We start from the raw sequence: 15,888 nt of genomic DNA, 5'->3' as shown, positions 1-15,888 counted from the left end.
GCAGTATTGAGCTTGTTTGGCAAGCAAGGTAGGCAGACGTTCATAGTTGAGAGGTAAATACAGCAGTTAAATTCATTTACAGTGGCATTGATTCACATCACAGAGTGGGAGCAGCTTGGCACATATATGACGTTGTCTGATCATTTGGAGTTTGGACGGCAGACAGAATGGACTGTCATACTAGCTGAGATAGTGTTGGCAGACTTTGTGTGAGCCAAGTTCCATATTATCCAAGGTCTTCCCTGTCTATGTTCTCCTAGCAGTGAGACAGCAGTAGCTTTGCACATGACCGTGAGCAGCAGCAGACAGGCACTCCAAGCTTTGCCACGGGTACACTTCACACGGGTCACCTTCAGTGCAGCGATAGCAGATAGGAGTGGACGATCAGAAAAGCAGGCAGATTGATTACGGCAGCCACATTTTCATCTGCAGGGAGGTCACAGGCCAAGGGCGTGACACTAAGTCTGAACTGTGTGGACGTGAGAGTGACTGGGCGTTGGCACTACCAAAACCGAAGTCTTTAACGCAGACCTTGGAAACCCAACTAGCTGCGATTGTTATAAGGTTCCCTTTTATCATTTGTTTGTGCTTGTATACTTGCGTAGTAATGTAAACCAAATTGAATACATTGGACTTCATTCAGAGCTTACTCCTTCATGATTTAAATAGATAAATTGTGTATGTGTCTGCTGTTGAAGGAAAATATAAATTCGGGACTGTTACTTCCAATACTTTCACATTATTTGCAAGTCCCTTTTGCCATATTTTTGCATTTTCTAGAGTTGGATTTACTGGCAGCAGTATCAAAGTTTCAGACTTGGGTTACATGCCAACTGTTTGACAAAATACCCTAAGTGGAGATTTAATTATTTTGATCATTTTAAGCCCAGATCATTACAGTTTAAGGGATAGCTGTAAGGATTATTCAGGATTTAGTATTCCCATAAGTTGAAAAATTTGAGGGGTGACTCATGTAGAGCAGCGGTTGAAACACTTTGGTGGTGAGGCTGCCACCAAGGTTCAAACCCTCATTGAGCCATTGTGCTTGCAGGTTTTGTGCATATGTTGAATATTCTAGAATTAATGATTATGGTTAAAGATTTATAATTTTATATAAAGGAGACAATGAGTAAAGACTCTAGGAAAAATATAACAGGGGGAAGATTATTAAGCAGAAAGGATTTGAGTGAAAGGCAAAGTCGACAAGGTAAACAAAAATTCTAGTTTGGTCTTGTTTATGCCTACTTGGAGCTTCAAGTTCTCTTAAAAATATATCAAAATATCCTAATGTTAGAGTTAGTGTTAGTGAATGGTTTTTTTAGTTAATGCTAGTGAATGTTTTTTTAAGTATGTACCATGTTCTAACTCTAGCCCTAGTGGTTCTTTATTTCCAATACATTGCAAATTTCAGTTCATCCTACCGTGAGAAAGGACCTTTTGTTAATGTTGTAGCTTTAGTCAGATTGGATTGACCTAGAGATAATCCTTCTATAATTATTGGTTAATCATCAATTAGACAAACCCTTGTATATCTATATATATATATATATATATATATATATGTTAATATTATCTAATTGATGATTAATTTATAAATTACCATAGAGACATGTCTCTTCACGAGACACATCTCTTCTATGCATATTTATATAACATTTAATCTACATTTGAACACAGAAATAAATGACAGTGTTATTACATTGAAGAAAACGATCCTGTAAAACTTACCATGATATCAGAGCCAGGCTGCAAGAGAATTAATATGAAAAGGAGAGATGATGAATGACATTTGGATGGGCTGAAAGACATCAAGTCAAATAGACTTTAAGCAATAAGGAAGTCTGAGAAACATTTACAGTACAGATAAAATTATCAAACCACATCATAGACAATTCATCCAGCGCAGATACAGTCAAGCAGCATCCCAAAAAAGGGGTTTGGAAACGTAAAACAAAGGTTCAATTCATGTTCACAGTGAGACTGATGGAGGGCATGATTTATTATATTAAGTGGACTTGTTTGTACGACAAGGAGACAAGGAAATTGTGAGTTTGAAGTGTACAACTAAACTGGGATGGAGATTGCTACTTTGGAAGCCCAGGTCTTCGGACTTTCACGATAAAACAAAGCTTGAATGATAAGCGATCTGGTTGGAATGGGCAGGCGCATAATCAAGCCCCAAAAGATTCAGCCAAAGAACGCAAACCCAAGACCAACCTCGACACATATTCACAGCAACCTCAATAAGTTAGAGCAGATGAAACATAATAAAAGACCCCCGAAAAACAGTACACAATACAATTCTCCAAATTTTGGAAAGAGTTTAGACCATCAAGAAGAAACTAGGAATAATGAATTTCCAGGAAGAAATCCCCAAGCAGACATTTAGAGATATTTTACTGAGAGTTCCATATAATCTGCAATCAAAGATTAAGAAATTATTGAAACATCCCAATGAAACGATGGGATAAGGATATACTTAAGTTTGGACTGACAAAGAAATATATATGTTTGTTCAAACCTAATGTCTACCACCATTTAGGGTTATTAATATACAACCCTATTGATCAATCATGTATAATGCGCATTTCTTCTCCCTGCAGTCTATTATGTAGAAAGATTATAAATGTGAATCATTTGATTGTTGTGCTGGGAGCGTATGATGATCCGATTCCACACATATGGATATATGATTATTATCTAATATGTGGAAGCAAGGCGCTAAAATTCCCACTCCTAGAGCTTGAACAGGGCTTGGACTGGGGTTTGCATATGTTGCCTCACCTAAACAATCGATTTAAATTGCAGGAGGATATTCCACTTCTCTTCCTCATTGCTGACTCAGCGAAGCAGCAATTTAAAAAGTAGATGATGATGTCTGGGAGATTCTTCCCGAGATGCACCAAGAGATTGGTTTGTGTAAGGGTGTAAATCATATTTGCCAAAAGTAAAGTGGATCGAAGAAAGAGATCTGACTCAGCGGAAGAATATGGTGAGAAATAGGGAAGAAAAATATGTTAATAACTACAACCCCTCATGCGAATTTCACATATTTTAATGAGAAATGAGATAAGACATCAATGAGACAATCAAATATTTATATTCCATATCAGGCAGGCATCACAGCAAAATTGAAGGAAGAATAGACAGAAGGTGAATACAGGCACATGTCTGGAAATAGGAAATACGGTCTCTTAGAGTATTTTTCCAATGGATTGTGTAGAACAATACCAAGGAGCAAATGACTCTGATTCTGGTCAACAGTTAAGGGCATCCTCCAATCAATGACCTTGAAAGTAACTCATATTGTGCGTACCCAATTATACACTCACACGTGAAGTGGTCCAGACATTTAATATGTATATACGAGCCAACCATTGAAGGTAAAATGTATAGTGAGCAACGCTTAAAGTAAAAGAATATACAGCCTTTGAATAATGTACATGGGAGTAATTGGCGATAGAAAGTAAGGTGACATACATCAAGAATGACACATTAAGAAAATGACTGATGATCAAAAGACTAAGTAGCAACTATGACAATTTAAATCAACTACCATATTATCTATTAGCAATCCCAATAAATTGATATTATTATGAAAAGGTATGACACAATCAGTTATTTAAATATATAACTAGTCCATACCAATCACATAAGAGTAATGAAGATGGTCGTCCTAAAGAGGCAAGTCTGATTGGTAATATTAATGAAGCAGTGCGATTAGAAGTAGAATGAAACTAAGACATATCTTTGGCAACATGTCTCAATATTCCAAAACGAAGGAATTAATCACCAGTTAGGAAAAGAAAGACTGGAAGTGTTGAGCCAAGTCTTTTAGCAGTAATATTATTAGTACATAATTTAGGAAGACTACGACATAATGAAGGTCTTCTAATACAGTCAACATGAGGAATAATGGGAATTGAATCCATAGTTGCAGAATAGAGTATATCTAAGAAACATACTTTAAGTAGAGTCATTAACTAGGAAGAAGTCTTTTATAATCAATATTGGAAAATCGGTCCCAAATCCTATAGGCCCAGACAAGGGGACATTACACAGAAAGGAGTATTGTGAATATCAAACACAACTATTGGAAGAAACTGTAACTAAACTGATTAAGGCATTCACAAGTTCATTTCATCTGCAGTAGAGGAAATAAATATGCTGACAGGTATCTATTTAAAGTACACAGTACAGAGAGATTGATAAGCCTTGGATAATATTTCTATATTCCCATAAATGATTCTGATAACACTGTGAACACAAAGATACTAGATAAGTCTGGAAAAAGTGATATAGCTAAGTTGACCGTCATCCAACTTAATTACAGATTATGTAATCAAATTTTTGGGAAATGATATAAGGATTATAGATCACTCTCACAATGGGAAATGGGCTTGGACATGTATAATTTGTAGCTTAAACCAACTCACCCATGAGACTATCATCTAGAATTAATAAAATTCCTAAGGAGGGAGTAAGGAATTCTAGCTAATGTGCCAGTTTGGTGGATGTCTAGCAATAAGGAGTATTTGTCCAAATAACTTTTTCAGAACTAATGGAATTTGAGACTGAGCTGATGAATTCTAAAATTAAATGCACTCAAAGTCGTCGATGATATACTTATTTTGTGAAATAGCAACACAAATTGAATTTTTGTTAAAAATGGTCTGGGATATTACAGAGCAAAATTACTTTGGATTTCATTCAGAAACATGTCTTGACAACTGGATATGATAGAAGGATGGTTGTCTTCAAATTGAAGAGATAGGGACCTGCCTATGTTTTCTTTAAGGACTGAGTCGAGAAATCTGTCGAAGAGGAAGAGTCTATACAGATTGTGATTAGTTTCTTCAAAGAGGAGGAATCAACATTCAGAGGGAGAAACTAGAGGATTTGCTTACATTGACTGTCAAATAGACTAAGGTTCTCAGATCTATTAAACACAAAGAAGTTTGCCATATTTGATGTGATGCAAATTGTTCAACGATATGAGTTTGGGAATTTTACATTGTGGGGGAATAATAATCAATGTCCCATTGCCATTGTTTGACAAATGCTTATGTTGAGACATTTTCAGGATTTGATGGACCTTCATTGAAGCAACTTCTATCCAGGGTGTTAATATACATAAAAGTATTTATTATCCTTATGTGTTACATTTATGTACTCGCTATAGCCTCTCTCTTATTTGCATATGAAATATAAAGAGCTATTTGCCCTGATCTTTTCCTTTATGTCTGAGGATGTTCTTGTAGGAAAAGAAGGTTGGTACTTTACAGATGCTGCCAAATATTGTGCAGACTCAATCTTATGACAGTAGCTCTAAAGAAGTTGTAATCTAGAATTCATTAGTCATCTTTTGATAAGGCTAGATAAAGTGAGGCTCTTGAAAGGAATATCTTTGATGATTGAGATAATGAGTGTCCTATATAAAGAGGGAGTTTGACACTTCATCAGTGGCAACCTTGTCGAAGAGGTCTGAAGGTTGATATCAGATTCAGAAGGAGCCTCGCATTCCATCAGAAGTAACCTTGATAATAATAAAAAGAAACAGATTGAGAGGGAGAAGTTCGAGGTGAAATTCCTTGTAATACATTCTTCTGTGTGAGAGAGAAGCTTGAGGTTTCAGTGTTTGTCACGAAAAGTTATGGTAGAGGGTATCACCATATGTACTGATGCGGAGGACAATGAGCTCAGGGGACTTTGAAATGCTACCTATCTATTTTGGATTTAAGGTTTTTCAAAACCGTTTTTGCAATAAAGAATTTCCTCAATAATTTTGGATTAACTGCTTTTGTTATGCTTATTTTACCAAGCACGGCTAATCCAGAAACAGTGGGAAAATGTGTCATATATCTCATTCTAGATCATTGATTTGACAGTCTTTGCAAGATGACTCCCATCTTCAATTTTCATAAAGCATGTTAAACGCTTGATAAACTATTGTTTGCTCGTTGGTTCAAATTATCGAATAAGACTATTGAACAGGAGATAACTGCTTGGAGTTTGTAGACCAGAAGGGTAATGAGCAGACTGTTTATTTGAGCAAAGGAAAAGTGCAACCCACCAAATCGATCCCTGTACTTCTATGACAAGTGCAGCTCTGACAAGAATTTTCTGATACAATGAGTCCATTTTCATGTGAGTGGTGTTTTCACAGTTTATAAAGTTTATAAAGTTTCTAAAGTTGTGTGATCGGATCCAACGGTGTAGTTTAAAGCAATCTCTATCTCATATTTAAAAAGTAGTGATTTTGAAGAGCTTATCTCTCGTATTATGAATAGTCTCCTTAATACTCATTTCGTCCAGGTAAGTTTATAACTCCTTTAATGTTAGCAATCAACCAAGTTGAGCAGGTGAAAGACGTTGGAACTTGATAATGCTACAAAGACAAAGTGGCATTAACCGAGAGAGAGTGGGAGGGAGGGAGAGAGGGAGCAAGCTGACCTGTGTGTGCGTTTAGTTGGGAGGCAGAGGTTTTTGTTTATCTTCTTCTTCTTCTTCGACACCACCCCCATAACGACGCCTGAACTTGGCTATTTGGCCGATTGTCTCAGAAATTTGGCGGCGGGACTTCAAGTGGTAGACTTTAGGGCCACTAGTGAATTTAGTGGCCAACATGCGTATGATTTTTCCAGATGGCATCACCATTGTTACCCACTGTTGCGCAGGATGTATCCCTTTCTTCATTTTTTTTTCTCGCCCTCCTCGATAGTCAGTAAGGTTAAAGGATTAAATGGATACCCCCTCCTGCAATTGAACGCTTCCAAAAATCGCTCCGCTTTGTTCAAATATCGAACTCGCAAAATTCTCTCTTTCCCGGGAGTTGCTATGCATCACATATTGGCATGAAGCAATTTTGTTGGTTTAATGTTCGTTTACATTTATTTTTATTTTTTATATTTTTTATTTGATTTTATCTGTATATTATTTTGAAAAAAAAATTGTACTGTCATTTATATTCATACTGACAAATTTAGTATTATTTTAAAATCAAGATTATTTTTATTATTACCTTAGATTAGATTTAAGTATTTTAATCAGGTCTAGTAAGTATATTGTCTATTCTATTACAATTTTATATCAATAAAAGATCATTAAATTCATATGTTTAAACTTAAAAATTGTATATGACATTAACGGGTGAGCCTTTTCTGAACATTCACAACATTGGAACCATCACGGAGAGAGGACTAGTCTGCAACTCTATACAACTATAACTCATTAGAGTTTGTGTAAGAGTGTCGATTGGTCACAGTGGCCCTGTGTGTCTTTGTGTGGCTTAGTCCATTCATTTTTATGCATTTGTTGTGTTCTTTTTGTTATCTTTTTTCACTTGGGTGTTTGTGAGTTCCTTTTATTGGCCCATCCTTCGTTTGTTTTTTTTCCTTTACTTTTCTAAGGTATGTCATGGCAGTTTGGGTTGGGTTGTTTGACCCCTTCGTTGGCTTGCGTGTGTGAGCCAGAGGTGATGGATGATAATACAGATCCATTATGTGATCCGTCGGGGGATGTTGTGTGGTCTAATGATGTATGTGATCCTATCTTACCAAGCAATGATAATACAGAGGGTTCTAAAAATGATGGCATCGCTAATATTGTTGAGAACGATGATGGTAAGTCAGGCACTGAAAATAAATCTAAGAAATCTTCATATAAATTTGTTCTCATTGAAGATTGAATCCCAGTTTATCCTGCCTTTGCTAGTTTTGATGGAGGATTTGAAAGGAAAATGGCTTCAAAAGTCCCTAGCGGAGGCTAAAGATCCTCAACCAATGGAGATAGATGGGATTCTAGAGATAGAGATGGAGTTGAGCATGGAGATAGAGATGGTAGGACTTCTTCTATCAATTTGAAAACCCTAACCCTATCTCCCAATGAAGATATGGTTAAAGTTGTTAGGGAAAAACAAAGTCGTTTAAAGAATATTGCTATTTTTTTTGTTTGTTTAGACATTAAGGCTTTACCATCTCATAAATTTCTTGATGATTGGTTGAATTCAATTTGGGGAAAGAAATTTGGATTATATGTAAGTTTTTGCAGAATGATACAAAAGGGTCTTTTTGTTATTTTCTTGAAAAGTCACAGTATGCAAAAAAGAATTCTCAAGAAAGGGTTTTGGAGTGTGGGTCATTGCCTATTCCAAGCGTATGCTTGGTCACCAAATGGAAACTTTGATAAAGTGTTGGAAAGATCCACTACAAATTGGGTGAAAATTAAGAATCTTTAGGCTAAGTTATGGCCTTTTGTCTTGCATGTCCTAAGTCCTCTAAGTTCAGTGTTGCAGATTGAGGAATCTAGGGTCACCCTACGCATCTTAATGCGAGTTTTTTAGTTTCCCTATCACTCGATATTGAATATCTAGATACTATCTCTCTTGACCTAGAAGGATGTGTCTCTATTGGGTAATCTCCATGCTTGTTTTCATTACAGATGTAATGCTCATATTAAGAAGAATTGCACGATTCTCAAAAACTTCATGGGATGTGTCTCTATTGGGTAATCTCCATGCTTGTTTTCATTACAGATGTAATGCTCATATTAAGAAGAATTGCACGATTCTCAAAACCCATTTTGATAAGGCTAAAGTTAATATTGATAGTGCTAATATCTCCTCTTTTGAAGTTGGTAGCAAGAAGGCTATTCCTGATAATAAGAATAAAAAGGATAATGTTAATATTGTTGAAAATTGTATACCAATTTAGCCTTTGAAGGTTCCTTCAGATGTGGAAATGGTTGATACTGGTGGTTTTATTTCTTTGGATAACCCTCTATATGATAGAGATTTTGAGGTTATCCTTCTTGGTCAATCTAGTCCTATTTCTTGTGAGGTTCATCCCACGACATGGTGGCTCTAGCAGTTCCTAATGAGAGCAATAGTGGTAAGAACCCCATTCAATTGAATGTCCACCAACTTGTTATTAGGTCTATTAATGAGAGGGCTAGTACTCGTAGGAGTACTATTGTTAATCCAATGGAGAACAATGCTTTCTCACTTGTGGCCCAAAAGGCCTTGAACTCATACTTGGCGGGGGTGGGGGAGGAGGGGAGGGGGGGGAATTTACTGAAGTTGTTAGGAAAAAGATAAAAACTTATGAGAGGAGGTCGCTCCCTAATAATGACAGTAATAATAATGTTATTCCTAATTGCTTTAACAAGTTATATAAGAATCAGAGGCCTCCCCACAAATAATCTCCCCATGATGATAAACCTTCAAAGTTGAAATTTTAGAGGAATGGAAATGGCAGATAGAAAATACACTATTAGAAGATGGTGCAATAAACTCCATGGTGTGGAGCACCCTAGGGTTTTACTCCAAGCCCTAGTTCATTTCCATGCTTGTGATTGAGGAGTGGATCACATCAAATAAAGGGCCATTGAATAAGCCAACAGAGACTTCAAACTTTCATTCATTCGACATCTGCAAGGTCATAGTTAGTTAGGCAACATAATCCCATGACCATGTGAACTGGCGAGACAATAAAAAAGTAAGCTCAATGCATGATTGCAACTTGAAATAACTAACAATAAATGAAGCCAGTAAAGTTGCAAAGGAATGAAAGACAATGGATCGCATCATCGCAACCACTAGTGGTTAAGGCAACGTAGCCGTAACGAAGCAGCAATGAACAACAAAGCAAACTATTTCGCACTGTCGCAATCAAGAAATGTTAAGTCTAACTAACAGTAGTGAAGCAACAACTAAAGGAAAAATATGTTGTTTCACATTGTTGCGAATAGAAGATGTTAAGTCAGCAAAGCAACAACAAATCCACGATCAAAGGAAATAAAGGTTGGCACATGGTCGTGACTATCAATGACTAACCACGAAGTAAGCTAGTGAAGGTAGGACTAAAGGCAAAATAGATAGTTTTGCTTCATCATGAATAGAAGATGTTAAGTTAGCAAACTAGCAACCAAAGGAAATGAAACAAGTTTGCAAGGTCGCAGCTTAAGAAAACCATTGTTCACAAGGTTGCAGGAGTCAAGAGATAGTTAAGGAGAATAGTTGTGAAGCCATGCAAGTCTACATTTGCATGGTAGAGTAAGCAATCAGGAAAAGAGGTGCGAAGCCACGACTAGTATTCACAGTGTCGCAACGATGAGCAGACAGTTAGAGGATAAGCCATGACTAGTGTTTGCAGCATCACAATGATGAAGCAAACAATTAGCGAATAAGTCGCAAAGGTGCGAAAGTGTTAAGAAGATAGCCAGGTGCAACGTTGCAACTTGGAATGTAGTTAAAGAAGAAAGAAGTGTGAAGAGGCAAGAAAGACTTGTTCACAATGTTGCACCCAAAAAAAGTCAAAAGAGGAAAAAGAATACGTGGAGAAAGAAGATGGACACATTAGCCAAGAAGCTATTACGAAGTAGAAAGAAGTTGTAGAGACTGAAAAAGGTGGTTAAACATTGAATCTTGATGATTTGTTGAACAAGTTGGCATGGAGATAAAAGCTGAAGGGTCTCGAATCACACAAGAAAGTGGGAGAAGATAGAGAGTTGGAGAATTAGTATTGTAGAAGCTAGCAGAGAGTTATTTTTCTAGTAGATAGAGTTTTCATGGATGTAATATGATTTTGTGAATTCAGTAAAGAGATTTCAAGTGTGTTAATCAGTTTTAGTTCGTAATTTATCTTCTATTGGTAGAGTTTAGTAGAGTAGAATTGTGTTGCGTAGGAGTAGTTTAATAAATGGATTCTTCTTGATCTTTGTGTTTAGTCAAATAGACTTCTGGAGTCAAGAATAATCCTTTGTACATATGTTCTTTTCTTTTTTGTATATGTGTGTCGTAGAGCTAGCTCTAAATTCAAGCAAGGCCTAGGTGAGCAAGGCATGTCTCAATTAGGAAACTTGCAAAGAGATAGAAGTGAGAGGAGAGTGCATGATTGATTTTTATCAATCATGATAAGTGATGGTTTAATAGTCTTTTCGGTGGGTAGGAAGCCTTGAGAAGGGGAAGAGATTAGTTCTTCCAGTACTAGGGCTAGGTAGTAATCCTAGGGGCTCAATAGTCAGTCTAAGGAGTTCTAGAAGAGAGAGTAGAACTTAGGGTAGAAGGCGACCTCCCCATCCCTTCAGCACTAAGACATTATTTATCTGCAAGAGATTAAGGTGGTTGCTTTTCAAGCATCTTGTATGCTAAAATTTCTTTGGGATAAATCCATAGGCTTTCACTCAAATCATGATAGAGGGAAAGGTGGTGCTGTCATTCTTGTGAGTCCTAAGTGGGTTGAACTTATTGTGCACCATGGATGCTCACCATGTCAAAGAGTAATTTGGGTGATCTTTAAAGAGAATGAGGAAGTAATTGGGTTATGCAACATCTACGCTCCTAATGATTATAGGGAGAGGGCTAAATTGTGGGAATGGTGCTCCACTTAGCTACCTAAGGCCTACTGGATTTTTGTGGGTGATTTCAATATGGTGGAATATAGTTGTGATAGACAGGGAGGATTAAAGCACTCTTGGAAAGGTAATGAGCAATACTTTTGGCTAAAATTCAAAAGATGTTTTAACCTGCTTCATCCTCTTGAGAAGAAGAGGGATAATTTCAAGGATATATGGTTCACCAAGTGTAATAAACAAGGAGGCAATAATAGACTCTTTTTTAGACTAGATAGAATATATGGCGATTCTTCTTTTTTTTCCTTTCAATCTACTTTGCGGCACTCTCCTGCTTCTATCTTTGATCCTCTTCCATTCATAGTAAGATTCTTTTCAATCACAATGGGCTAGGCAATAGGTCTGCTTCTAGGGATAAAGTGTTTAAGTTGAATACCTCTCTTCTAAAAGATCCAGATACTAAGGATGCTATTAGTATGGTGATGCTCTTGTCCAAAATGTGCAATCAATCATAGAGGTTAGTCAAGAAATGGGCTCAATCAATGGAGGCATGGAGGAAAATCTACCAAATTATGGGAAAAAGAGAGCTAGGGACAGGAGTAAGGAAGGAGATGACCTTCAAATTAGATTATATGAGATAGAACTTGAACTTCAAAAGAAAGGGGGAGATCCTACTTTAGAACATGAACTTATTTCTACTAAGCAACAATTAAGATATTTGCAAAGATTTAAGATCCAAGGACAAAGGATCCGAGCTAAAATGAACTGGCTAAAAGAAGGGGATATAGGCTCAAAATATTTATTTAATATTATTATGGAAAAACATAAGGTATAAGTGATTGAAGATATCGAGGTGGAGGGAGGGAGAACTTCTAACCCTATTCTAATTAAAGAAGCTTTCTTTAAATTTTATTCTAATATTTTTTCCTCAAAGTTTGGCCAACAACAACAACAAGCTTTGAACAAATGTTTGCAAATGATTCCCAATAAGATATCAGAAATGGAAAGGGAGAATCTTAGCAGAAACATAATAGTAGATGAGATTCATGAAGCCATCAAAGCTATGGCTAATGACAAATGTTCAGTACTCGATGGGCTCCTAATTGAATTTTACAAAGATAATTTGGAGTAAATTGGTGAAGAACTTTTGATCTTCTATAGTGATGCCTTCGAGTATGGTTCTCTTGGAAGTGATGTGAACAAAGGGGTCATCAAATTACTTCTCAAAAGTGGGGATAAGTCCCTAGCTAAGAATTGGAGGCCTATCACTCTGCTTAATCGTCTTATACAATTATTGCAAAAAAAATGGCTAGAAGAATTGCAAATATTACTAAGAACTTTGTTTCAATTACTCAAACTAGTTTCATAAAGGGGAGATATATTATGGAGAATCTCATCACTTGTTGGGAAGCTATGAACTGGGCTAAGGTGAAAGTATAGAATGTGGCCATGACTTTTTTAGACTTTGAGAAAGGCTATGACAGAGTTGAGTGGCCCTTTATCAGAGGTATGCTTTAAGCTTTTGGATTCCTAGTTTACTTTTGTAAATGGATTGAGATCTTGTTTCAGAATTCTTCTACTATTATTGATGTGAATGGTGAGCTATCTAATCCTATTGTACTTCAGAAATCTATTAGACAAGGGTACCCTATTGCCCCTTCCCTCTTTGTGATTGTTGCAAATGTTTTATTCTACATTCTGAGAGATACTTCTCTAGGTTTCCCTATCAAAGGCATTACTCTCCCAAACTCTAAAGAATTGATTAATGCTCAATTTGTTGATGATACTACTCTTTATCTAGAATTATCTGAAGTGAATTTCTCTATGGCCCTCACCAGACTTAATTTTTTTTGCCTTGCCTTTGGAGCTAAAGTAGCCTGGCAAAAATATTTTGTCCTTGGTTGGTTGGATTTGGCCCCTAATTGGTTGAGCAGTATGGGTTAGACGTGGTTTGAGCCTAAAACTATTTTCAGGTACTTGGGTATTCCCTTTTCTTTAGAGCCCTCTTTTTCAGATATGTGGGAGAGGATATATAGTAAGATTAGGAGGAAGCATTTTAGATGGCAAACTCATTCCTTCTCTCTTGTTGGGACAGTGCAGGTTGTCTAGAAGGTACTTTCTTCCCATCATCTTTACTTTGCTTCCACTTGGTTGTTTGCAAAAGTGCAATCCAATTTGCTTGAAAGGATTCTTTAAAAAAATTGGTGGTATGATGGTATGGGTTCAAAAAAGAGGCACTATGTTAAATGAGAATGGTGTTGTCTCTCAAAAAACTTGGGGGGGTCTTAGGATAAAAGATATTAGGGCCCAAGGGATCTCCTTTGCAAAAAAGTGAATTTATAAGGCTTTTTGGGGTAATGAGCCCTAGAAGATTCTTGTGAGAAATAACATTGAGCAGTCTGTGATTAAAAAAGGAAAATAGTGGTCTAACATTCCTTTCTGGGATATCATCATGGGGGATTTTAAGATGAAAATTTTTGGGTCTGAAGTGTTCAACTCTTTCTAAGTTTCTTGGATTCAAGTGAGGGAGTTAATTTCCTCTAGGGATGTTATTGGGGGCCCTCCCAAACATGTTGTTATTGATAGGTCAATTTGGTGTGGTTTGTATTTGAATAATAAACCTCTTACTCTAACTCAAACTTGCTAAGAAACAGAATGGAAAAAGGTATTTCTCTCATTAGTGATCTGCTAGTAAACAATAGGCTAGGGTTGTGGGATGAGATTTCCAATAAATATGGCATTCCTAGATCTTAAAAGAAGACATATACTCTTTTTTCCAAAGTGATTAGTAAAGAAAAGATTGGTTTAATCATAATTGTGATGCATATACTAGATATGGAAAATGGAACGATGATACCTATATTCCTAATACTTCTATTAAGTAGTTATATGTGCTTATGTGTGTGTCCAAGTGTTGGGGTTTTGAATGCCCTTTCTAAAACTGGCACTTTTTCTTTTTTTTTGAGTATTTTTGGAGTGGGCCTTGTGAACCTAAAATCACCCACTTTAGATGGTTGATGTTGATTAAGAAGCTTGCTATTGGTTCTATTTTATTCTCCATTAATGTTGAACCTGTGGTTTGTAGTTTGTGTTACAAACCTGAAATCTTTGAGCATGTTTTCTTTGAATGTATTTATGCCAAAAATATTTGGGCTATTTTTTTGGGTCTCGTATTGATTGGAATACTAAACCTAGTTTTTCTTGGAGTGAGATATTGAATGACTCCGTTAAATCTTTTGATCTATATCTTAACATATTTTGGTTTACTCTAAACGGTGAAATCCTATGGCTTCTTTGAAAAGAAAGGAACAAGGAAAATTTTCAAAATGACAGAAGATGTCCTTCTAAGTTTAATCTTAAACTCATCCATTTTTACATAATGTCTCAGGTTTCTTTTTTCTTGGAGATTCCAAAGTACAAATTCATGAAGCTTATGTACGATGGAGCTTTGCAGATTTATAAAAATGAAGTGAAGGTCACCCAACACATTGTGTAGTACCAAAGTTTTCTTACCCTAATATAGATAGAAGATCTCAACATGCTCATAGAAAAATGGCATCTAGATTCAACTAGCAAAAGTGGTGAACATAGTCAATTTTCTAAAGGGGGCATGGATGGAATGGTGACAAATAATCATGTTCATGCGGACCTTGCTATGGACCCTAAAAACTTTTCTTTTTTCCCGTAGGATTATGGTGTGTAGAGATCTTAATTCAATCAAAACAACTTCAAAATTTTGTCATGTTTGGTTTATGTACTGAATTGTATAAGGCACTTATGTTTGGTCTTTGTATAGTTTGATAGAACTAAGTCCTTTTCTTCTTTTTGGTCACCTCCCTCAATTTTGTAATTGCGCATATTTTTGAGGGTTGGTTGTTGACTTATATTGTGATTCTATGGTTTCATTCTCTATGTTGGTTGAACTATTCCAATACAAAAAAATTGAATATGAAATTAACATCAATATACATTATCATTCTCAAAGCTAAATATTATATCTCCTCTTACATTAAATGTGAAGATATATAATTATGATAATGAGTTCACTACTTTAATCAATTTAGATTAATTATGCTTATTACAATATTTGATTAAATTGACCTATCTTATTTATGTAAAGTTTTAGATACACTTTCTTTTATACATAATGGCATGTCTTACAATGCTTCTTTTCTATTCAATGTGATTCTTATGCATAATCATGACATTTCTTTTATACATGATGATATACTTTCTTATTATTGTTCTTTAGCCTCTCTTTTTATGGTAGTGATTATTATTTGTCATTTACATCCAATGTAAGTCATATACATGATATCTTTTGTATAGTCATGCCTCTCATAATGATGGCATACTTTTATAATGATCATTACTTAGCCTCTCTTATTTATGGTAACAAGAATTCTTTACCTTGTTATTTGTTCCATGGTGACATCGTTACTCATGGTGAGGATTTGCTACATTACGATTGTGTTGATTCTATAGGTGTGGCTTTTCATATTAAATATTCCTTGATTATTAATTATGAATATTTAGATT

The 15,888-nt window shown here is 35.9% G+C and overlaps 1 protein-coding gene across 1 annotated transcript in view; it reads right to left on the bottom strand.

Moving 5' to 3' along the window:
• Nucleotides 1-6,836, bottom strand: part of LOC149534897 (Ribosomal protein L31) — an 85,972-nt gene extending 79,136 nt beyond the window's left edge. Inside the window, exon 1 of the mRNA XM_089806792.1 lies at nt 6,454-6,836. Within this exon, the coding sequence (XP_089662918.1) occupies nt 6,466-6,696 (231 nt within the window). The 5' untranslated portion in view covers nt 6,697-6,836 and the 3' untranslated portion in view covers nt 6,454-6,465. The remainder of the gene's footprint in view (nt 1-6,453) is intronic.
• Nucleotides 6,837-15,888: the final 9,052 nt, after the last annotated feature.

This window comes from Cupressus sempervirens, chromosome 10, assembly GCF_028749045.1.
Source record: "Cupressus sempervirens isolate cs-2001-9-10 chromosome 10, ASM2874904v1, whole genome shotgun sequence".
Lineage (NCBI taxonomy): Eukaryota > Viridiplantae > Streptophyta > Pinopsida > Cupressales > Cupressaceae > Cupressus > Cupressus sempervirens.
The sequence above is the reverse complement of the archived record's forward strand: the minus strand, read 5'-3'. Positions and strand labels throughout refer to the sequence as shown.